Source organism: Festucalex cinctus, chromosome 1 (assembly GCF_051991245.1).
Source record: "Festucalex cinctus isolate MCC-2025b chromosome 1, RoL_Fcin_1.0, whole genome shotgun sequence".
Lineage (NCBI taxonomy): Eukaryota > Metazoa > Chordata > Actinopteri > Syngnathiformes > Syngnathidae > Festucalex > Festucalex cinctus.
Genome location: NC_135411.1, coordinates 50,807,581 through 50,831,491, shown reverse-complemented (window position 1 = coordinate 50,831,491; position 23,911 = coordinate 50,807,581). Strand labels below are relative to the sequence as shown.

The 23,911-nt window shown below is 44.4% G+C and overlaps 3 protein-coding genes across 6 annotated transcripts; 1 reads left to right on the top strand and 2 right to left on the bottom strand.

The window, feature by feature from the left end:
- Window positions 1-572: 572 nt before the first annotated feature.
- On the bottom strand, window positions 573-6,860 carry napsa (napsin A aspartic peptidase). Of its 3 annotated transcripts, XM_077540094.1 has the most exons (12): window positions 6,712-6,853; window positions 5,536-6,615; window positions 4,266-4,362; window positions 4,114-4,183; window positions 3,736-3,889; window positions 2,779-2,902; window positions 2,121-2,239; window positions 1,805-2,004; window positions 1,615-1,737; window positions 1,368-1,512; window positions 1,197-1,295; window positions 573-1,118 (listed from the first exon to the last, which is right to left on the bottom strand). In XM_077540094.1, the coding sequence occupies exons 3-12, from the start codon at window positions 4,267-4,269 to the stop codon at window positions 957-959; spliced, it is 1,200 nt and encodes a 399-aa protein (XP_077396220.1). In that variant the 5' UTR covers window positions 4,270-4,362; window positions 5,536-6,615; window positions 6,712-6,853; the 3' UTR covers window positions 573-956. The 3 variants fall into 3 exon arrangements, with proteins under 3 accessions (XP_077396220.1, XP_077396218.1, XP_077396219.1); XM_077540092.1 differs by having other exon boundaries at window positions 4,114-4,362; window positions 6,712-6,860; XM_077540093.1 differs by having other exon boundaries at window positions 4,266-6,615.
- LOC144032458 (uncharacterized) lies at window positions 4,862-14,391 on the bottom strand. Its single transcript, XM_077540091.1, has 14 exons — window positions 13,917-14,391; window positions 13,318-13,752; window positions 13,123-13,241; window positions 12,967-13,026; window positions 12,184-12,880; window positions 11,779-12,085; window positions 11,480-11,704; window positions 10,861-11,404; window positions 10,557-10,769; window positions 10,248-10,477; window positions 9,886-10,154; window positions 9,558-9,803; window positions 8,905-9,463; window positions 4,862-6,999 (listed from the first exon to the last, which is right to left on the bottom strand). The coding sequence occupies exons 1-14, from the start codon at window positions 14,132-14,134 to the stop codon at window positions 6,850-6,852; spliced, it is 4,272 nt and encodes a 1,423-aa protein (XP_077396217.1). The 5' UTR covers window positions 14,135-14,391; the 3' UTR covers window positions 4,862-6,849.
- Window positions 14,392-17,087: 2,696 nt separating this feature from the next.
- Window positions 17,088-22,084, top strand: LOC144032537 (uncharacterized). 2 transcript variants are annotated; one of them, XM_077540097.1, is made up of 9 exons: window positions 17,088-17,218; window positions 18,312-18,605; window positions 18,774-18,884; window positions 18,957-19,076; window positions 19,453-19,551; window positions 19,622-19,705; window positions 20,236-20,275; window positions 20,419-20,473; window positions 21,021-22,084. In XM_077540097.1, the coding sequence occupies exons 2-9, from the start codon at window positions 18,564-18,566 to the stop codon at window positions 21,760-21,762; spliced, it is 1,293 nt and encodes a 430-aa protein (XP_077396223.1). In that variant the 5' UTR covers window positions 17,088-17,218; window positions 18,312-18,563; the 3' UTR covers window positions 21,763-22,084. The 2 variants fall into 2 exon arrangements, with proteins under 2 accessions (XP_077396223.1, XP_077396224.1); XM_077540098.1 differs by lacking the exon at window positions 20,419-20,473.
- Window positions 22,085-23,911: the final 1,827 nt, after the last annotated feature.

Here is a 23,911-nt window from a genome sequence, read left to right as displayed (position 1 = left end):
ATTTATCCCGGCCGGGTCACAGGGTCTGTGTAATAGCAGCTACTAGACAAATAAGCAGGGAAGTTGAATTATTTGACTCCAAAACGTGTCCCAAGTGCAGGATACTGATTTTTGAAGTCATGTGTAGCCTTAGGATGAAGGACTGATGATGTATAGAGAGAGCACTTTTATGGAGGCATTTAGTTACAGTACATATTCAGTTCAATATATATGAAATGATACATATTTTTTTATTGTACATTTGTAATCAAAAGGATTACTGGTAATAACTCGTACCTGTATGTATCATGAAGTGCTTTGTGTTGGATTTACTGACAATCATAATGGGTCTTTCCGTGCATGTTAAATCTTTTGTAAATCTACAGTATTCTTAAAAAAGAAATACTGTCACAGTCCATGTGCCATGTTTTGTTCATTAAAATCAAACGTAGATTTCTACCTCTTGTGGTTGACACTAGCCACGTGCTGCTATCTTGCATGCTGTGCTTTATCCCCAGCTTTATTTTATTTTTAGTAGAGCCCTGTATCCAAGCAGTGATCCACTCTGGACATATAAATAAATAAGACAAATGTGTTTTTAAAACCGTTTTATTATTGTCTTGAAGTCTTTCTTTTGAGAGAACTGATTAAGGAACCTGCTGTCCATGAACCATACCAACATGATTTTGCAACTCTGTCAGTACCTGTCCTTTAAGATAGAATCTAAGATTTACGTTCAAATTTGTAACGTGGTTGTCATTTGGTCAGTTCAGGAATACTTCTCTCTTTGCTTGTTTTGATCAATTCAGTTTCTCACACACACACACACAAAAAAACTTTAATTAAAACCAGAGGTAACACATTGACTTGAGTGCACAATAGAGAAATCGACACAGTGCAACAGTAACAAAACATGTGATCTTTAAATTCCAGTGCAACGGATATATTAAAAAAAAAAAAATAAAATAAAAGTGTCCTTATTTGGCTGGTGCAAACCCCACGCGATCAGCACTCCTGTCAAAGACTGTGTAGTACTTCCTGATGAAAACGTCTCCCAGGATCCAAAGCGGACCAGCAGGGGGCGGAATGTCCATGGCCAGGAAGCCTGAGAGGCATATGGAAGTCCCCATCTGAGACTCCTGCGTCAAATTGACAGTGTTGGAAGGGTTACAGAATAAAAATAGACTATTTAGCTGTTAAGAAAACACAAGTCATACCTTCATGACATAATCTTCTCCTGTCAGGTTAAACATCTTCCCTCCAATGTTAAAGGAGATGAGAGGAAGGGAGTCAATCTTCTTACAGTCAATTAAGTACTATGACAGAAGTGGACATTATGTGTCAGAAACATAAAATCGAGGATAAACTGCTACTTTGAAGAACCGGACCTCTCCCATCAGCAGGGGCAGAGCTCCGATAGCTTTCTGCAGCGCTCTGATTTCCTCCACGGGACCGACCATCAGGGATGTCCCTGTGTCAACAATAGCCTGGCAGCCTGCCTTGCAAAGAGTCAGCTGGTTACCCACGTCAACTCTGAGGTAGCAAACAAACAAAAGGCAAAACAAAGTTGTGTGGTTTATAGACCAGTACAAAACTGCTCATGCAGTAATGAAGCCATGTGGGGTTTGTTCTCACTCATTCATCTTAATCTGCCAGTAGGCCTTGCGCGTGACATTGACATAGTGCAGGTCCCCGGTGTAATAATGTGGATCCGACCCACCCAGCATCAGCTCTCCTCCCACTGCTGCTGCAGGGTCCCTGGGAGGCAGACAGTTACACGCCCGTATCAAAAAGAGTCGTTCATCTTGATGGACACATTTTCTACCTGCTTATGTAGAAGGAGAAGACATTTTGCGGCAGCAGCTTGGCCGCCATGGCCGTGTCAAACACCGGGGTGACCTTGGCGACTGATATGGAAGGATAGGCCATACCCAGGACCCCATCAAAGCGAGCCACGGCAAACGTGATGCCGGGCTGCTTCACCGCTTCACCAAACTGCTGTCCAGGCACAGACAAACCTGCAATCTGTCCTCAAGAGCAGAACACAGAAAGAAAAAGCCTTTGTTTGATATAATGGAGATGGTGTGACCAACAAAAATTGTGGAATGTAGTCAAACAAAGGAGTTGCACGAGAAACTCACAGTGACTGTGTCCCCACTGATAAAACCAGACAAGCTGCCTCTGCCATATCGGATGGAAAAGTCAGTGCCATTCTGGACATATGTACTCGACTTTTTTGAGTTGTAGCGATGATGCAGCCCTAGTGAGAGGGTCAAATGTTATGGATTAAGTGTAACTGTTTCTCCTTGTAAATGTCATCGACTGCAAAACTGTCCATTTTATATAACCATCCATTTTATATAACACTTTATATAATCAAATTTTGTCATTTGATATTTCACCGAAATTCTTGTTGGAATTAGTTCATCATATTGCTTAATGCTACACCATAACAAGTTAAGCTGGAATTACACAGCATGGCTCAAATAGCACAATTCGGATATAAGTCATGGGACTAAACAGGTAAAAACAAAACAGATCAAAAGTAGGCCTATACAAAAACAAACTAAACTTAATGTTTAAATATTTCTTTCATTAAAAGTATTTTTAACCTCTGTATTGTCACTGCCATGTGTTGACACTTTATTATTTACAAATTCTGGCATACTACGTGCATTGGCGTTTCAATGAATATAAACAGTGGTATGATCATATGGACATGTAAAGACACAAATCTGATCTCGGCATTAAATCAGAATTGCAAGTGCAAATCAACACGAAGGGAATCAGGTCACTCACAGCAGGCGACATCGAGGAATGAGCAGTGAATGGAGGGCACCCAGAGGTTGGAGGAGCCCGTGTCGAACAGCACAGTGAAGTCCTGAGGGGGCGAGCCGATACTGATGGTCCCAAAGTACTGGGCCTTGAGACACAACACAATAATATGAATCTTGAGTACATACAACTTTCAGAACAGATGTTTCAACTGTTGGCAGGTGTGACCTTGAAGATACAAAGGTTCTTGTTATGAATTTTAAGGTTTCTATAGCAAAATGCGCTTTACTTGGTGTAAAGTTACTTTTATTATATTTCAAAACAGTCTAGCTCAACCTCCACAGGTGAGAAAAAAAAAACGTAAAATGAAGAGATAAAATGAACTGGGATTGAGATTTTGAGGTCATATAAGGACGAAAAAAATGACAAACAGAAAACATGGGGGAATGTAAATTAAAGTTAATGGTGACAGTAACCATCTGTGTCAGATTCCAATCTAAAAGAAAAACATCATTGGAAAGTTGAAAAATTTTCAGCTGTTTTTTTTTTTTTTTTTTTTTGTCACTTCACAATATTAGCAAAGCTATATGGGAACATGTTTACTTCCTGCTCTTGACATTTTACCTGAGGGGGATTTCTTCAAACACCACATCCGTGATCATGCACAATGCCAGGCGTTCAACATTTTTTTATTTTATTTTTATGTTTTTTACAATTAGACTAGTCAAGCAACTACTTTCCCACATAATTCCAATCGTTAAATTATATAACACAGTGTTGTTGTTGTTTTTTGTTTTATTTCTAGATACAGATTAGGTGGGGCAGTATTACACTACCACCTGGCCTCTCAGATTTAGTGGTCTAAACAGCTTAAACAGGTGTGGCAACATTTCACAATTGCAAATATGCGTTGTTGGAAAAACTTCTTTGTAGGTGACTGCTGTAGGTGACATAACATTATGTGGAGTAGGTCGCACGCACGTCCATGAAGTTAGTCAGCCTCTCCACGGGCACTTCTGGGGAGAGTGCGCTGTCCGGAGCTCCGCTCGACCTCGCCAAATCCCGAATTTGATCCAGAGACATCCCATTATCGCTAATAATGCGGCGAAGGCTTCTGGTCTTCTGAAGGGGTACCCTGAAAACAACAACAGTTATCTGTTATAGACTAACTGCTTCCTTTTTCCGGGTTCATGACAGGAAACAAAAACAACTATAATAATAGCCTACGTGATAGTGACAATTACATATTGTAGAAATATTAATCTCTAATTGTTAGAACAGATTCTAGTAGGCGACATTATATTTTGATAATTGCTGACTTCAGTGAGCAAAACGTCTTATAAATTTGTATTCAAATACCTTATAATTGCGATGCTGTGTGCCACAAGCAACACCCCGACTAAGGAGAAAATCCCAAGGCGCGTCATTTCTGTCCAGGAAGAAAAAAGGTCCAATTTTCGTGTTTTCCAGAAATTAATGCCGTTTAAATTCTTTATAACAAACCAACTGACGCATGTGTTTAAAGATGGAGCTTCGGCATTGTCCGAGTTCACTCGGTTATCTTCGACCCGAGGCACCCATTGGCGGAAGCCGACATGACAGTTGTTCCTATTGGATGAGGCAGATGTCAATCTTATAGTATTATACAAATAGGCCAACGATCACGAGTGATACAGTGACTAGGAGTGATTAGGCTCGCACTTGGGCTTGGGCTTCTGGCCCCTCTGCCGGTGGTGCCTCTTCTTCACCCTGGCCTGCTGCCCGTGCGGCCCGCTTCTGCCTCCACGCAGTTGTGCGTGGTGTCTTTTTTTGTGGCTGCATGAGTGATTTCTCTTGCAGCCAAGAGGAAGCACTCACTTCGTCTCCATTAGGGGTGGGAATCTCTGACATGAGGCCGATTCGATATGTATCTCGATACACAAGTTGCGATTCGATTGAAAAACGATTATCTTTCAGAACAGAACGGTTCGATTAAGTTTGGGAACGATACAATACGATTAATTTCAATATTCAAAACTTATAGTGACATTTGTTGCTTGTAAACAATCTTAAAACACCACAAATTTTTACAGTATCTACAAATGTGTTAAAAAAAGAACAACAACAATGTCTTCTATATTTTTATATATTGAATCAATTATTTAAATGGACCGGAACAAAGGGCTGGGCGATATGACTGAAAAATGTATCAGTTTAAATATTTATTAGTTGTTATTGACAGTTATAATTGTTTTAATTCAAAATCAGGATCAGGAAAACAAAAGGCTAATAATTCAATTTGAAATATAAATATTTAACCTTTAAAAAGACACCAACACAATTAAACAGAATATGTCCACATTGTGAAGTATTTCAGAAACATAAATTTGAGACATGAAATAAACCTACCGTCCAGCCAAAAGAAATATGAAGCCACCTTATGGAACAATAAATCTATCAAACACATTTTAACAACTTAATATATCCAAAAATATTTCCAAAAGTGCCCTAACCTTTTTATCAACAATTTTTGTTTTTCTTTGCCATCACATTCATTTTTGGTTAATGTACGACATCTTTTTTGTTTTTTTAATCTGAGACACGATGATGACCACGGAATCACCACTGTTTGCTTTGTTTTTGGGCTGTCGTTCATTTTGAGTTTGATGACGTAATTGCGGGCACGTCTCAGTTCCCTGCTGCTCATGCTAGTTGTAGACATTGACAGGGAGCCACAAACTGAGAAATGAGATACTTGCCGTGTGCTTTTAGCTTAGCTGGTGTGTTGGCTGTGGGACATACCTGTGTCGTTTGAATCCATGCATTGGATCGTCACGGGAGTTATTCTTTTTGGCTCGCGCGCAGTACCAACGCCGGCCCGGGACATACAAGTGCACCAAGAGGACTCGATAGCAATGGGAAATACCGAGATGTACGGCACCGGCTTTTGCTAACTGTCTCCACTGTTGCATGTTGTCACTCGGTTTGCGCGCGCGCGCGTGCCGTGTCGTGTCGCCAGCACGGCGTTGACGGTAGGCTCCCCCCAAGGTGCGTAACGTCTTTGCATTATGTTTACAACATCGGGGGAATGAAGCGTCTGAGCGCTACTTTGCTAGCTCTCTGTAAACACGGAAGTAGCTTGAATAGTGCTGCTACTGAAATGTAAACAAAACAAGTAGAGCACGGTGCAGAACTCTTGCTATTGTTATGAAAACCATAAAGCCTCACTCGCAACCGATTCACAGAAACGCGATATCCGGTCCACAGCTTTACAAGCAATGTATCTAAGGATTCCCGGCGGATTTTGTATCGGTTGACAAGTCTGCTACCGATACGGCCGTTTAGCTCCCCTTGACGACCGATGGTTCGGTCGAATCGGTTTTTTGTCCCACCCCTAGTCTCCATGTTGCGACGGGCAGAAGTAGTCGCCCATAAAAAAGGCATGTCCAGCGGCCCTGGTCCTTGGCTACGCCGCACCACAGGCAGTTCTGTCCTGGTTTGCTGCCCCATGTGAAGCCCTGCTTGGCCGCGAGGATTTGCTGGTCCCAGGTGGCCCGCATCCTCCACCTGTACACGGTGCACCGCTCTCGACTTGTGCGCCGACAGCACTTGGCGCAGGCTCTTCTTTTGGTGCAGGTTCTTCTTTGTCTGCCTCGGACTCGGACCTCTTCCTCTTCCTGTGCAGGTTCATGTAGGCGCCACAAATGTGGCACCTACCGCGGCAAACGCTGCACCGGCTCCGGGGCCCTCTACGCTTGGCCTGGTCATAGGCTGCGGTTCGAGCGGCGGAGGATCCTTTGTCTGCGACGGCAGAAGAAGCAGCAGCAGCGGATGGCCCAGGTTGGGGAGATCCTGCCTCATAGGATGTCAACTCAGTGACGTCTGCAAAAACATCAAGAAAAGTTAGGTCTGTCTGCACAAATATAAAGCAAAGTTTCCAAAATGACACGCACTATCAAGTGTTCTTTTCGTACATACCTAATTCGTCAGATGAAGCCATCTCTGGAGAAAATGCGGTTGGAAAATGCGGTTGTTGCTGGCTGCTGGTCAGTCACATGAAGGCTGTCTTGAAGACAGCTGCTATTTATGTGCTCCAAAAGGACACACCTACCTGCTTCACTGGGGTGAGGATCGGGGTGCTGGAAGGAGGCTCCTCAGGTGAGAGGTGGTGGTGGTGGGAGGAGGGGCCCCTTCAGCAGACACAGCCATTGTTCTTTGGAGTCGAGCAGGCTTCGGGATGGGCTGACTGGGTGGCTGGAGCTGACTCTGCAGGGGAGAGGGGGGGTCAACACATCAATCACATGTCAAGTCAAGTACTTGTTGTGAGTCAGGACAAAGCAAGAGGACTCAAAGTGTCACCTTGATGGCAGGAAGCAAGGAAGGCTGTGAAAGTGTACTTGAACCAAAGCTTTGGGTGCTTCACTGATCTTCCAAAGATAACTTTGATATCTTGTTGCCTTTTTTTTTGTTTTTTTAACTGATCTAAAAGACTTTTGTCTTTTCTGTAGGCAGACCCGTCACCAGAAAGAAATTGTAGGGGGGGCATTACCTTTTTTTGGGGGGGCACACTTCATCAACCTAAATCTAATGTTCATCAGGTTGAACAGCGGCATTGTGACAACTGCAAAAGTGTTCAGAAATATTTTCTGTCACTTAAAAGCGGCAGTTCGTTCTGAAATCTAAAAGACAAACTGAAAAAAATGTGTAGTTCATTTTGCATTTATTCAACTCAAAAGTTCATTTGAAACAAATCCACTCTTCACTTCTGTAAACAACTATGTCCGAATGAATGACTCTGTGACCCAGCCCCTTCTATCTGGAATTGGCTAGCAGTTGCCTTCATTTGCATGTTGGAATAGGGCTTTATGATATGGACAAAATTTCCTTTCATTTTTGCCAGACATCTCTATTCTTTGATCTTTGACTCAGCATGAGACTTCACATCATTTTACTTTTTTTATGGTGCCTTCTGTATTTTGTGTTATTTTATTTCTATACTTATACAGATTTCTTTTTTAGTATTAATTTTATTTGCGTGTATACTTATCTACTTATATTTACTCTAATTAATTTTATTTTGTGTTATTTTATTTCACTTGTGTCTACTAAAAGACTCATTTCTATTCCATGCACAACACTTTGTATGCAGCAATGGCTGTTTTAAAGTGATTTAGAAATAAGGTTGAGTTATGTCGATGATATACAGAAACAACATATGGGTTCAGTAAAAAACTAAGCAGAATATCAATCCAAAAGGATGTGTAAAGTGCTGTTTTTTTTTTTCATTAGAACTTAGTGACAGTCATCAACATGAACAAACTTGGCAATAAAAAAAAAAAGAGAATTCAACTCACATTGTACTGCAACTGCTTTAGTGATAAATAATTTTATGCTCCTTAGTTGTTGTTGTGTATGTGTGACTGCTTGGGTCTGTACTGTGTATTGCTACAATTCATCCGTGCTGTGTGGCTTGACTAATTAAAATAAAAGTTTGACACTCACTTATAAACGTAACCAGTGGACTCAGGATTCCCATTGATGTCAACTGTGTCATCCTGGATCGAGGTTTGGCATTTGGTGGCTTCCATTAAAGCGGCACGAGTGCTCACTGCTCAGTCTTTGTCCCAGCGCCAGCCGGCAAATGCGCACTATCTACCCGGAAGTAGATTTGGCTAAGGCACGTCTGCAGAGCGCGCGTCTCCCCCCCACCCCACCCCTCGTGATCCGGATTGTAATTGGCTTGCTTAGTTGTCAATCACAGCCAAACTTGAAAGGAGGTATGTGGTTGGCTGGCACGCCATACTTGACTTAAAACAGAAGGCGCAAGTTTCCGTGACTGATAGGACGAATAGTTGGTGAGTCATCTTGCTAGGGCGGGCACGGCTGACTGACAGGGCGGGCACGGACCCCCAAGGCCCGCCCATGGCGACGGGACCGTCTGTAGGCACCTTTGAGCCAAGGCACATAGTGTATGTTTGAAAAATGTCACGCCACACCACAGAACAAAAATATCACAAGCATTCACGGGTAAATGATGTCCCTTCTGCCATCTAATAGCAAAGTTTCCTTTTCCCTCAAGTTAAATGCACTCACATTGACAAGACGCAGAGGCTCTGTCAGTGCTCAACAAAAGAAGGGACAGGAACATATACACACGCACGACAAGGTTACCTTTCTGGTGGTATCCTGGCTCCTCTTCTCATCCAGCCAGTCATCCACCGACCGTCTCGCTGCCTGGGAGCAGAAGTGCTCATTCCTGTACCGGCTGTGGCCAAACTCCTTCGTTTTAGGGTTGCCACAACTTTTGCACAGGAAATGAGCCACTTTGCGCTGCTGAACCCGAGGTGTCACATTCACCAATCTCTTCTGAGAGGATGACGGAGCAGGGGCTGTGGCACTAGTGGAGGCTGTGGTGGTGGTGGAGGTGGCAGTTGGCGCAGCAGTGGTGGAGGCTGCTGCGGCGCTGACGGAAGCAGCAGCGGAGACACAAGTAGCGGCAGACTTCATCCGTGCCGCGTACAAGTCGGGCAAGACGGGCCCCCTCAGCGTTTTCGCCATGCCCGACGTGTCCTCCGGGTGTTCGAAGAGTCGGCCCTCTCTGGACGGCCCCGGCTGGTCCATTAAGGGCCTGGCAGCTGGGAGCGCGTCCCCTGCGCTCATGTCTCCGCTGGGGGCCGGAAGCGACTCACACATGGTCGTCACGTACAGGTCCTTGATCCTGTTGTGGTGCCTGCGCAGAAACACATTTGCAAATTTGTCGAAAGGTTCCTCCTTGTCGCGATGACGCAGGCAAGCAAGCAAGCGAGTGAGTGAGTCTTACGCACCATTGGGTAAGGGTCCGGTGATTGATGGCCACCAGCTGGATCGGAGCCGCGGTCACGAGGGGTCTGGACCTGCACAGGTCTCGGATGTGACCGTAGTCACGTAGGACCAGACCCCAGCGGCTCATGCGGACGCCGCACAGGCTTTTATTTTGGCTGTGCACGTTGCACAGCCTGATGAGCACAGCCTCCACGAGCCTGCTGGCACTTGGGGAGTGCGCGGCCTCCGTCCCTTTCCCGAGGAAGAGGCTACGCAGAGAACATGCCACGTTAGAGGACCAAAACACTTGACAAACATTGCCATCAGCCGGCTGTGACATTTTACGCGTACCGTTTAGCAGTCTCCTCGCTGCCCAAGTGTGTCCCCCGGCTGGCCCTGGACTTAAAGCGGCCCTGGACCAGGGGCTGCTTTCTGGGCGGAAGAGGCGCAGGGGGAGCCTTGTCGTGCTCGTGGAGCTGCTGCCACAGGGCTTTTATTTTGGCTACTTGTCCCTGGGTGACGTAGCCCTTGTTGCGCAGCTCCACGAGCGCGTAGGCCAGACGGACGACAAACTGGTACCCCCCTTTGCCGTCAGGCCCTTCGACGTCCTCCTCCTCCTCCTGTGTTGAAAGGACAACTTGACATGTGGCACGTACGCATGCAAAAGAGAAAGAAGAGCGACCGGCCTACACAAAGACAGAAGAGAAACTTACCACTGCCGGCTGCCCCGGCTGGACTTGTTGCTGGCACTGGGACTCCACCGACATGGCCAGCAAGCGGTGATACTCCAGCTCCTGCTCCTCTTCCTCCTCCTCAGCTGACTGGTAGCCCTCCTCCACCTGGTCCTGCCAGTCGGCTGAGTCCTCCTCATCTGCTGCAAGGCTGGCCTTGAGCAGGGTGGCGCCAGTCTGCGCCCGGAGGTATTCCACCCCAATTAGCTCTCCTGCACGCAAGTCAGAGTCAGAACTTAAGATGTCAGACAGCGGACGGGAGTAACCCGCTAAATCGTCCATCATCCTTACCGGTGTACGTCCCTGGCGGAGTGTAGGTGTGCAACGGGGAGGTGATGTTATGTGCTTGCAGCACCTGCTGAAACCCATCCACCACCCGCGCGTTGTAGCAGCGGTCCACGTCCCGTCTACCGCCCACTACGGCAGCCCTGGCTCGGTCCTCATTCCACCTTGTCAAGCCCTCCATCAGGTAAACTTGGAAATGAAGGGCATTGGCAGACGTGCCTGCAGAAAGTGGCAAATGTAGGGGGAGGGAACATAAGTTAACAGCTTTGACGCAAACACGCATCCAAAGTACACATTTCACTGAACTTACTGGGGATGAAGCGGCACTGGTGGAGGTAGAATGATTCCAGGGAGGTGGACCCCCGTGCACACCGGAACACAGGCAGCTTGAGCCCACCTACTGTGACCTCCCCAGTTTGGGTGTAGAGGGTCACACCCGGCGGGTCCAGGATGCAGGCCAGGTGGCGACGCTGTGTGGTCCAAATGTTGGTCATGAGGCCGTGGTCCAGGAGAAGATTGCCCAGTGTGTCCTTGACCTCCCAAAAGTGGTCAAGGACTTCCTGGATCAGCCGCGCAATCTCCTCCTCACTCCTGGTGCGGCGGCGACAGTGGCGCTCCAGTTCACGAAACTTCAGTGAAATGAAGGCACCCTCCCCCGCCTGCGCCTGCTTGGCCCGCCTCAGCCTCTCGACATCGCCCGCGTCCCACTCGAAGATGGCTGAGGCGAGACGGGACATGAAGGGTCCGTACAAAACGTGGGCATCTGTACGGACCCCCCTGGCGAAGCGGCGCATTAGGTGCCATATGTCCAGCCGCACCACCAACTGGTCCCACTCACCGAAGGCGCTGGCGACCTATTAACATGAGCAGACTTTAGTGCACGGTCACAACAGAAAAACAAAAAACAAAAAACAAAAACAAAAATTTACCTTGCTCTGGCCAGTCAGTGCGCAACAGTCTCTGTCAACGTAGAGCACCTTGGGAGGTGGCTGTCCAGCTTCTCGGTACCGCCGCACCAGTCCATCGATCATGGAGGACAGCCCCTCCCCCTCCATGGCCGTGAGCACCGACATGAGCACCTGCCCGTGCTCGTTTCCCACATTGGTCACCCAGGCAGCCGTCCCCGCAGCCTCCCCTGTCAGCTTTTTCGTCATCTGCAGGTGAAACACACACAACACACCGTCAATCATCACTGTGGACACGTGTGTGCCGTTAACAAAGTACGCACCTTCTTGGTTGAGTCCATCTTCAAAATGCTCCCGAAGATGGACGTAAGCCGGGCCTTGTTGTCCTGAAGGCAGGGGAAGACGTCTCGGACGTACACCGCCTGGAACCAGGCCACGTGAGGAATTGGCCGCATTGGTGGTGGGAGTGCTGCTGTGACACCGTGCTGCGTGAGGACGGACAGGTAAACCGTGGTCCTGGACATCCACTCCGAATAATGAGCATCCTTCACGATAGTACGCAGCAGGGTGGCACTGTTTCCCAACAAGCGTGGCTTCATGTGTCCAACGATGCCCTTGTCGCACGCCAGCCTAGAGGGAAGATGAGAGAGAGGCGGAGATAATCAGTGCTGTTAAAAAAAAAAAATAAAATCATCATGTGGCAAGAAGCTGAATGGCTGGCTTTTTACTTGTAGGTCAGGACCGCCGGGAATTGCACCCGCTGGGAGATGTGCATTTGGCCAATTATTCTTTCTTCCCAAGCGGGGAACTTTTTCTGGCAGCCACTGCAGTCCAGGACCTCTGTGCCCATGTAATACCAATCCCTGGCATCGAGCACCCGCCGCACGGTCTTGTACAGGCCGCCACCAGTTAGCCGGCGTTGGCAGTTCGGGCATGCGATCTTCAGCCCCCACATCTTGTAAGGCACCCACAGGAAGAACCTCGAATGAAAGAACTGCCTGTGGGATGCGGGGGGCTGTGTGAAGTACACCGGCAAGCTGGGGGGCTCCCACCAGAGCTTCAGCTGAGCTCTGAGGACCATTTTGCCGCTCGGTCCGCTTTCAAAGAGAGCACGGCCAACCCATTCATGCTCACTCTCAGGAAGGGTCGTGAGCCAGCCCTTGGGGAGGACCGTGCGTGGTGGCAGCAGAGGTGGTGGTGGCTGCTGCTGCGGCAATGTGCTGCCACGCAGCCACGCCAAGATGGGTGGATCGTGACTCGTGGAAGCGGCAGTGCTGGTGGGAGCAGCGGCGGTGCTGGTGGGACCGGCAGTGCTGGTGGGAGCAGCGGCAGTGCTGGTGGGAGCAGCGGCGGTGCTGGTGGGAGCAGCGGCGGTGCTGGTGGTGGGAGCGGCGGTGCTGGCTGATGGCATCTCAGCTGTGGACACTGGCAAGAAAAATTAAATTAAACTCACTGCTCACTTTAATTTCTTTGTCACTCTGTTTTTTTTTTCCATGAACAAATTCACTCACACTGGGTCTCCACCTCCATGGCAGCTTGGAGGAGCATGTCGTCAGTCGGCTCACTTGTACCTGTGGAGACATGCAAATTTGAAAATGCGCAAATGTGCAAATGAGCGCCTGGCAACAATCTGGGATCATTCAGGCGTCAAGTGGAGGGTCATTTACCTGCAGTTGGACGTGATAAGTTATATTTGGACTCATGGTCACGTCCAACGATGTAGGTATGGAGCCGCCGAACCAAAGAGCCTGGCTGACCCGGCCGTCCCCGTATTAAGGCCACATACCTACACACCAACAAAATTTGAACAAGTTTACCAATGAGATCTTTTCACCTGCCCATACTCAACAAACACAACTTACGAACGATGTCGCTCGTCACGAGACTCGTAGAGGGAACGATAAGTCTCTCCAGCGTATTGCCCGTACCCGAGCTGCTCCTCGTCGATTTCTCTGACCACCGGCTCCCCCATGGCTGCCAACCGGTTCCGGATGGCCAGAGACATCTCCGGGAACAGGTGGGCATACGCTGCCAGGGCGTCCTTGTTGGCAGCCAAGGGTGACTGCGACATGTCCCCGCTGTCCCGCTCCCGCGAGGCCAAGACCATGCAGGCATAGCCTACATCGTGGCTGAGGAGCCACTTAAAGGTTTGACCCCGGTACTGGCCAAACTGGAGCTGACTCTCACTCAGCACCAGTTGCCAGCACTCGGGGTCACCTCCGGCGCGGGCCACGCGCGCCACTGCCTCCTCCTCGACCTGCTTGGCCGACTTGCAGCTTTTCACCGGAGGTTTGGCCCTACAACAACAAATGAGATGTATTAGCCTCATTCACAATTACACTATTGAAATGACAAACACTGTAATGTGACATTATACAACAGGAAATGTAAAATGAATGATTTTGCAGTTCAATATCTTTTGCATACATTGGAATACAATAATACAATTGTCCTACGGTACCTGCTCGCTTTGGCCAAGTTCGTAGCTTCGGCCGTGCATTGAAGACGTAAGTCTGTCAATGCAGGCGGCAGGAAAACAAAAGTGGGTCTGAAATCCATTGTCTGGGTGCGCGCACACACACAAAAACAAGTTACACACGCAAAATAAAAGATAAAATAAGCATTAATTAACACGTACTTAATAACGTACACACAAATACACCTCAAACATGTCCCCATAAAAACAATTTATGTACACGTATCGAAAAATTTGCATTTAGGAATACATATACTAAAAGTTATCCGTGTGTGTGATACTATTAGGCTGTACATGGCATACATTCGCGACCTATTACAAGTTATGTAATAACTTACAGATACACGGACACACATGGTGACAGAATATTTGCACGCATACGTATCGTGAAAAAAAAATGCACATTTATGAATAAACTGAGTACAACTTTTACGTGTGTGATACGAGTAGGTTACACGTATTCGCGATCGATCGATTATGTCACGCCGCCACCAGAGTGGCGGTTCATGCTTTTGTTTTTACAGTCATGTTCCCGTTTTATTTTGATAGTCCTGACTCTACTCTCACCCCAGGTCACTTACCCTTCCTGCAGCTCAATGATTACCGGTCCACGCCCATGATCAGCACCACCTGTTTCTAATCAACCCGGACAATAAAAGCCACCTTCATTCTCCAGTTGGTTGCCGAAGTGTCACATCTCAGTGCATGGAAGCGTCCTCCCAGTCCTCGTACCATAGTCCTAGTTTGATGTCTTGCGCCCTTAGTTTGTCCCTTGTTTTCCTCCCTAGTGGAGCGACTTTTGTTGTCCCTGTTTTTGAGTGCCCTTTTTTGTGTCTCCAGTTTGGAGCTCTTTTTGTTCAGCCTTTTTTCCCCTCTTCAAGAGGTGTTTTGGTTTTCGTGCTATTAAAGCTGCAGCCTTGTTGGCCAACTTTAATTCTGCGTCTGAGTCCTACCTCCTCTCGTCGTGACAGTAACACCTCACCTTTTTTCCCTCTTCAAGAGGTGTTACTGTCACGACGAGAGGAGGTAGGACTCAGACGCAGAATTAAAGTTGGCCAACAAGGCTGCAGCTTTAATAGCACGAAAACCAAAACACCTCTTGAAGAGGGAAAAAAGGCTGAACAAAAAGAGCTCCAAACTGGAGACACAAAAAAGGGCACTCAAAAACAGGGACAACAAAAGGCGCTCCACTAGGGAGGAAAACAAGGGACAAACTAAGGGCGCAAGACAAAGCAAGGCAAGACATCAAACTAGGACTATGGTACGAGGACTGTGAGGACGCTTCCATGCACTGAGATGTGACACTTCGGCAACCAACTGGAGAATGAAGGTGGCTTTTATTGTCCGGGTTGATTAGAAACAGGTGGTGCTGATCATGGGCGTGGACCGGTAATCATTGAGCTGCAGGAAGGGTAAGTGACCTGGGGTGAGAGTAGAGTCAGGACTATCAAAATAAAACAGGAACATGACTGTAAAAACAAAAGCATGAACCGCCACTCTGGTGGCGGCGTGACAGATTACAAGTATGTGCTAGCTTACGGACGCACACGAACATGGCTACAAAAAAATATTACGCACACATAAGGATCGGGAAAATGTGCACTTATGAAGTTATGAAGAAAGAGCTCACCATGATACACATGGTACCTCGATGCGCTTTTTACGGTTATGGGAGCAATTTTCTTTATTGAGCCAAGACACATTTTACATCAGAAAAAAATAAATAAAAATCATACGACACACAATTAAACAATGTCACAAAAAGTTGGGCCAATCAAGTGCCTTCTGCAAGTGGAGGACCATTCAAAGATACTGTAAAGTGAATTGGGATATTTGCTTATGTGCTTTATACACTTGAAGATACTGTAATTTCTGAAAACATTTGCAAAGGCTGTGTGATCTATGTAGTGGCCAAGTGGTTAAGGTTGTCATCTGCCATTGTGGCAGGGGATTCTTTTTCAAAATATATTTTCTTGAATTTCTTGGCTGTGGCTAAATCAGTGGCATTAGTCGCCCGCACCCACTCCATAAGAACTTTAGCCCTTTTGTTCGCATCAGCAGTTAGCTGGTGTGCAGTTAGCTGGCTAGCTGTTCCTACGCCCCAACATTGCATGTTTCTTTTGCATAGTCAGCCTGGCATTCCCACTTTAGAGTGCCTTATTGTTGGCTATAAGAGCACACATTTCACATAGAGAAAGGGGGAGTAGCGAGGAGTGTGAACTTTTTGTCTTTAATCTTTGACATGTCCGCTTTAGAGAGCTTCAAAGTCGCAGCATGGAAAAGACTTAAAAGCTTTAACAGATACATTTTTCCGGCTAAAACATGTGATTTTCCACATTCGAGAGCTGAGAGAAGGGCATGATTTTTCATGATTTTGAAACCTCATTTCAATATATATTTTTAAAGTCCCTGTAACGTGAAATTAACAATGCCAATGTCTTTTGTAGACGCACGCACACACACACACAGTAATTTTCTGCAAACATGGAATGTATTCAGAAACTACAGGTCTTTAAGAATTTTGGATAAATAGTTTGCTTCTATACTTTCTATTCATAATTATTTCTTTTGAGAATATAGTGATCTGTAAAAAGTATTTCACCTCTTTTGGGACCAACAAAGGGGCAAGTAACACGACATTAATCTACTTTCAGGTCTTTCTCCGTTTGTACAAACAAGGGTAGCCTACATATTTTGTATTTAGAACAGTGTTTCCCAACCCTGGTCCTCGGGGCACACTATCCAGCCTGTTTTCCATGTCTCCCGATTCCAACGCAGGTGAGGATCGTTATCAGGCTTTTCCAGAGCTTGCTAATGAGCTGTCATTGGAATCACCTGCGTTGCAAATAGAGAGACATGGAAAACAGGCTGGATAGTGTGTCCTGAGGACCAGGGTTGAAAAACACTGATTTAGAAGTTCTGCAAGCATTTCTGAATCTGCATCCCCAATTTGTTTCCCATTGATGAAAGCATCAATCAGTACATTATTGAATAGTATCTCTTGGATGCTAAAGTAGTAATTAAAATTAACACAATAAATAAGTGATTTGAGGCAGACACCACCAATTACTGATCTATTGTATAACACTGAAATATGACAAAACTCACAGTAACGTTTCCTGTCCAGCAAGTTCAAGACGTAACAGTTTTTGTGGAAAAGATTTTTGTTGTTCGGAAAGGCTCCACCCACCTGACACTGAGATCAAAGAGATAAAAGGCTGCTTCCACAGCAGACAGTACACATGTATCAGAAAGGTGTGACGACATCGTGCGCTGAAAAAGGGACGGTAAGCATAAACTATTGAATAGCAAAATGCACGTTTTGTGAAATAGAGATTAATTTTAAGAATGTATCCATTTAGAATGCAAGCTCTTGTTTGTCTTTTTGTGTGAATGCAAGCCTGATTTCAGGTAAACAGAAATTACAAAGTCAATTATAAAATACTGGGGGGGAATAATCTTGCAAAAGAAACGTTTTCGATGCAAATACAATCTTAGGTGTTAACCGTATTATGTACATGAGATGTGCGACCATTTGTGTTCCCCCCCTAATTCATGAATGTGTAAACAGACTGATGAACTTTTGAATTGACCGCTACTAGTTTTGCAGTATTGTAAAAAATAGTATGTGGCTGTGTGCAAGACAGGCATGGCTCCAGTAAAAATTCTCTCCCAGTGCTAATGAGATCCTTAACTGATACAAAGAGCACTGGGACAAGAAAATAATTTATAAATATAGCTAAGAAAAAAAAAAGATACAATGCTGGAAGGACTTAACTGAGGTGATAAAGATTTCTTATGGAGCACCACCTCGCCTCTGTTTCACCCTCGCTGATGCAAGAAGATCCTCAAAAATGCAATCTCAACTCAACTCAACTTTATTTATAAATTAAGAGTCAGCCTTACACTGTGCAACGACAATCAAGATTTTACTTCTAAAAGTGGTGGAACCGACCTTCCTCTGAACAATTTTCAAAACGTTAATTATGTGCTGAGTGTAAATGTCAACTAAATGAAAAAAGATATGTGCTGCGATTGATGCCAATGACAAAAGGGGAAGTACTGTACTTGGGTGGGTACGTTTGTCGCCCTACAAAAAAAAAGAAATTCCTTGTTTCGTCATTCTGTTGCATTCCTTCAAGATGTTTCTGTCATGCAACAATGGGCGACGACAAGTGATACCAGCTATACAAAGTTTTTACGCCCTGCATTACAATCTATTTGAAGAGTCAGATATGACCACAGATTGTATAACGTGCCACTTTACAGTACTTCACAAAGATAGGGAGATGTTAAAAGTCAGATCCATTGTAATGGTGTGGTACATGATTGAAAAGTAACAATAGTGTATTCTTTTGGTATGTTTTGTCATTTGTTTAGATTTACAATCCAAGTTAGAGACTGAATGCTGGAACTTCTGCAACATCCAACTACGAGTCATGAGGACTGTCAACACCCCAGTGGTATTGAACTAATACTACAATAGTCCTAAAATAAAATAAAATAAAATAAAATAAATACAAGGGATTGGCTGGCAACCAGTCCAGGGTGTCCCCCGCCAACTGCCCAGAGCCAGCTGAGATAGGCGCCAGCACCCCCCGCGACCCTTGTGAGGAATAAGCGGCCAAGAAAATGGATGGATGGAAATACAAGGGATCACTGTTGTACTATCAGGTTAATTTATAAAAGTATTATTGTTATTTGTGAATAGGGACATTACCTTTATTTTATTCTAATAAAAGAATAATGTTGTTGTGCAATTATACAACATGTTGTTTTGTTCATTTTTTTTTTTATTTTTTTTTTTTATTTTATTTTTTTAAATCTTGTACCTCCTCATAGACCAATGCCGATGACAAACAGCTTTACCCCGTCCGTCCAGCTCCAGAGTCACCGATGGACTTATATGTAGATGCCATTAATCCGAAAATAACATCAAATATACTGATAAGGGTATAAAATACTTTTTTTTCCTTATTTTTTCATCAACACATGTAAATCAACAAGCTTTTCTATTTGCTCCAGCCTGCAGATAACTATGAACGAACTCTACCCACTCGTCTTCCTCCTCCTCGACCCCGTCTGCCCAACAGCAGTGGGCAAGCTTCAGTTCAGCAGAATCCTTTGATACCCAGGACAGAAAAAGTGTGTGAAAACTGCCCTCCACATGCGTCACAGGCTGCTATTGTTCACCATTGTATAGAAGACAGTAGAACAAATGCTCTCAATAGCCAGAATGCTGTATTGTCAAATTTCAGCCGGCTGAAACCGTTCGACCTGAAGATCGGCCTCTGTTTTCTCAAACAAGGCCGAATTTGTTTCCCAACCGGGTTTCTGTATTCAAGACAGATAATGAGATGTTGCTTATTATTATAAAAGTAGCCTAAAGAATATATATATATATATATATATATATATATACAGTAGTACAATTTAAAACAAGTTTATTAATTATAATACTATAACTGTGAGGAATGTGTCTCAGTGTGATGAAGGACACATTTTCTTTTGTTTTGAACAGCTTATACCAGTCCCACCTATAGAGGAAGAAGATGAGCCATTGTACACTGAAATAGAAGAGCCACAATACTTGGAAATCTTGCCACGAAAAGATGTCACGGTGAGAAAGACAGAGCACACACCCACGCACACACCCATCCAGCCATCTCTGAAAATGATCTATTAAACAGTTTCAGGCACAGAGGACATCAAGACCTGAAAAACACAGCCAATTGGATGTCAACTTTAATTTGTACCGTAATAGGCACGAAGAGGTAAGTTTACTTCAAAGATGACTTACCGGTAATAGGTGTAAAACTGGTCCTACGGTGAAACAACAGAATTCACTTAATATTTAATTCAAAATCCAGTGTGAAGAAATACAAAATAGACAATTTTTTTTCTTTGTAAATGAGTTGGTGCCCCATTCATTTTAAAATATGAAATCCTCAATGGGTTTCACAGATTATTTTTTGTTGTTGTTTTGTTTTACATTAAAGGCAGGGTCTTCCATTTTCATTCAGGAAAATGCACTATATAAATACAGGATGTATACACCTGAACTCCTTCTCATTCTACACCTCTGGGCTTCTGTTAATGTGTGGTGGTGATTTTTTCCCTCTAACTCACTGAGTGAGTGAGTGAAAAAAAGAATCCGTGCGGGCTGTCAAGTTGCGGCGGGAGTGAAGTCATGCAGCCGACAAATTCGCCCGGCCCCATCTGCCTACATTAAATCATGTGCTGTGAAAACATCAGCAGAGATAAAAACAAATGTACATTTTATTGTGGGTTTTGTCTTTTACAGATTATCCAGGAGCGAGTAAATTGGATGAAGGAAGTGTCAAGTATGTATACAGTCAAATTTCCATTTCCATACAGTAAAGCCCAAATTTTCATATCCATTGACCATTGGTTACATTATTCATATAATAACTTACACCCACAACTATAGTGAATCTAATCTTAGAATGCGCTGGACTTTTGACAGAGACTACGTACATGGCTCCAACTTTGCATGGATACAACCTTGAGGAAAATATAAGGTAACCACAGGAATTCATATGTTAACTCCAGGAAGCAAACGTTAATAGGAGGCTACATTTGACAGGAGTCGGCCTGAATAAGCAGAGCATCCAAATTTCATTTGTTTGCAAGTTTCTCAGTAATAAGGACTCGGTCCATTTAGTTCGAAAGTTAATGGTTCATTACGCTAGCTTGTGGTCTTAACAGACTTCTGGACGCTGCAGACCAGTGGCGCGTTTGTCCGATATGTAATTAGTTCCTTAGTTGGTTTTGTGTCAGTGTGTGGGTGCACATAACAGGGACAGTTAAACATTTATTAAACACAAGCAGCACACTTTATTGAAATTGTGGCAAACACTACAGTAGGCTATGTGATGACAGATGTTTGAGCACATCCTGTGAGAACTTATTATTTGAGTGCATTTAAGGACGTGTTGTATTTAGTATGCCGTGTTTGAAGCCTGATTTCATGTACTTGGCGATATTTTTTTAGTAATTCAAATTTGGCAGGCTTCTGTGGAGTGTCAAATATTTACTTTTACTTTTTTTTTTTTACTTACTTCACAGGGTCTTCAACCAGAGAGCTTTGAATACAAAGAAGGCCCTTTTCCTCTTTGATACTCTTATGACACAACGCAGTCAACGTCTGCAAGGCTACATTTTGGAGTTTAACTCCATCTCTGGACTTCTGGACAAAGAGAAGAAGCTGATCAAGGGTATGGGCATAGCTGGGGGAACCACAGGTGCAGTGGGAGGAGTGGCTGCAGTAGTTGGTATAATTTTGGCACCGATGACCATGGGCACCTCGCTGGTTGCTACAGCTGCTGGCGTTACTATGTTGGGGGCAGCCGGAGGAATGGGTGCCCGTGCTTCTAAGCCCAACAAGAATATTGGAGACAAACGCACGATTGAGAAACTTGTCTCTAAGTACATGTTAGATGTTTCTGACATTGAACAGTGTCTGAATTTTATCCTCTGTGAGATGAAAGAAGTGCAAAGGCACAATCTTGTGCGATTACAGCAGGCTGGGGCTCTGCCTGACGCATTGGCAGTTACTCAAAAATTGCAGTCTGTGATGAATAATATCAAAAATGGTAGAAATGCTGTGCACACAAGTAGAATGTCGTCTGAGATGCTGCTAGATGCCTTTATTGCAGAAATAGATCAGTATTTTAAGAAAAAGGGTGAACACAAAAGGCTAAGGTTGTCCACTAAGAGCACATTCTCAAAGAAAATTCAACTACTGGCCCAAAATCTTAAAGAGGAGCTCGACTATCTGAATTTTGTGTGGAAATGTATTGTAGCATAAAGAAAATGTGTATATATGGATGTAAATGTTCGATTTTGTGTAATATTTCATTTGCAAATGTTTGATTTTTTTTAATGTTATTGTTATGGGAGTTGTGTTAGCTTAACCTCCTAAGACTTAGACTCTTGCTTGGAATGTATTTTTTTTAATTTCTCTTGGCTTTTCGGGATGCCTGGGACCTGATGAGTTAAAAACAACAACAACAAGAGCAACAGAGAATTATCTTTTTACATTATGTTGTTTCTGAGAAAAAGGATGTCCGGATATGTGGACATTCGTTTCATAGTTCAATAGAATAAATAAAGTACCATTTGAGTTGTTATGAGCAAACTCTTTAATTTGTGCCTGAACACAGCAGCATTTTTCCATGAGTGCAAAAACAAAATTATAAATGCCAATTGTGCCCCTGTGAGCATTATGTACAGTGGCATGAAAAAGTATCTGAACCTTTTGGAATTTCTCACATTTCTGCCTAAAATCACCATCAAACGTGATCTGATCTTTGTCAAAATCACACAGATGAAACAACAGTGTCTGCTTTAACTAAAACCACCCAAACATTTACAGGTTTTCATATTTTAACAAGGATAGCATGCAAACAATGACAGAAGGGGGAGGAATAAGTAATTGAACCCTCTGCCTAAGGATACTTAAAGAGCAATTGAAACCAATTTTTACCAAACAATTTAAGTCAGGTGTGTGCCCAATCACTGATGAGTGGCTTAAAGCTGCCCTGCCCACTATAAAACACACACCTGGTCAGAATTGTCTTGATGAGAAGCATTGTCTGATGTGCACCATGACTCGCTCAAAAGAGCTGTCGGAAGACCTGCTATCAAGAATTGTTGGTTTGTATAAAACTGGCAAAGGATACAAAACCATCTCTAAAAGTCTGGATGTTCATCAATCGACAGTCAGCGAAGTTGTGTACAAATGGAGAGAGTTTGGCACTGTTGCTTCCCTCCCAAGGAGTGGCCGCCCACCAAAGATGACGCCAAGAGTTCAGCGCAGACCACTCAAAGAGGTAAAAAATAACCCTAGAGTGTCTGCTAAAGACATACAGAGATCACTGGCACAGTCCAATATCTCTGTGCATGCATCAACTATATGTAAAACATTGGCCAAGAATGGTGTTCATGGGAGGACTCCACGGAGGAAGCCACTGCTGTCTAAAAAAAACATTGTGGCTCGTTTAATGTTCGCAAAAAGGCACTTGGGCACTCTACAGAAGTTTTGGCAAAATATTTTGTGGACTGATGAAGCCAAAGTTGAATTGTTTGGGAGGAACACACAACGTCATGTGTGGAGGAAAAATGGAACAGCTCACCAACATCAACACCTCATCCCCACCGCGAAGCATGGTGGAGGGTGCATCATGGTTTGGGGCTGTTTTGCTTCCTCAGGGCCTGGACAACTTGAAATCATTCATGGAAAAATGAATTCAAAAGTTTATCAGGATGTTTTGCAGGAAAACCTGAGGCCGTCTGTCAGACAGTTGAAGCTAAAAAGAGGATGGATGCTGCAACAAGACAATGATCCAAAACACAGAAGCAAATCGACTTCAAAATGGTTTCAGAAAAACAAAATACACGTTCTGGAGTGGCCAAGTCAAAGTCCAGACTTGAACCCCATTGAGATGCTGTGGCGTGACCTCAAGACAGCGATTCATGCCAGACATCCCAGGAATCTGACTGAACTACAGCAGTTTTGTAAAGAAGAATGGGCCAAGATCAGTCCTGATCGATGTGCCAGACTGATCTGCAGCTACAGGAAGCGTCCGGTTGAAGTTATTGCTGCCAAAGGGGGGCCACAAAATATTAAATGTGATGGTTCAGTTACTTATTCTTCCCCCCTTCTGTCATTGTTTGCATGCTATCCTTGTTAAAATATGAAAACCTGTAAATGTTTGGGTGGTTTTAGTTAAAGCAGACACTGTTGTTTCATCTGTGTGATTTTGACAAAGATCAGATCACGTTTGATGGTGATTTTAGGCAGAAATGTGAGAAATTCCAAAAGGTTCAGATACTTTTTCATGCCACTGTATCATCTGAAGTGCTGCTAACGGATGCAGAAAAACACATTCAGAAGTAAATAATAAACATTCTATATTTTGAATTCTTACTGTCCTAAATTGTTCATTTCAACTTCG

Coding starts and splice junctions, on each gene's coding strand:
- napsa (XM_077540092.1), bottom strand. CDS start 5,705: ATGCAACAGTGGAGACAGTTAGCAAAAGCCGGTGCCGTACATCTCGGT. Junction 4,363..5,535: donor CATGGATTCAAACGACACAG/GTATGTCCCACA, acceptor CTCATCCAATAG/GAACAACTGTCATGTCGGCT. Junction 1,738..1,804: donor TTCTCCTTCTACATAAGCAG/GTAGAAAATGTG, acceptor TCTGCCTCCCAG/GGACCCTGCAGCAGCAGTGG.
- LOC144032458 (XM_077540091.1), bottom strand. CDS start 14,134: ATGGGGACATGTTTGAGGTGTATTTGTGTGTACGTTATTAAGTACGTG. Junction 11,405..11,479: donor CACTGACTGGCCAGAGCAAG/GTAAATTTTTGT, acceptor TCATGTTAATAG/GTCGCCAGCGCCTTCGGTGA. Junction 7,000..8,904: donor GCCAGGATACCACCAGAAAG/GTAACCTTGTCG, acceptor TCTCCCCTGCAG/AGTCAGCTCCAGCCACCCAG.
- LOC144032537 (XM_077540097.1), top strand. CDS start 18,564: ATGGATGGATGGAAATACAAGGGATCACTGTTGTACTATCAG. Junction 18,606..18,773: donor GATCACTGTTGTACTATCAG/GTTAATTTATAA, acceptor ACCTCCTCATAG/ACCAATGCCGATGACAAACA. Junction 19,706..20,235: donor ACCGTAATAGGCACGAAGAG/GTAAGTTTACTT, acceptor TGTCTTTTACAG/ATTATCCAGGAGCGAGTAAA.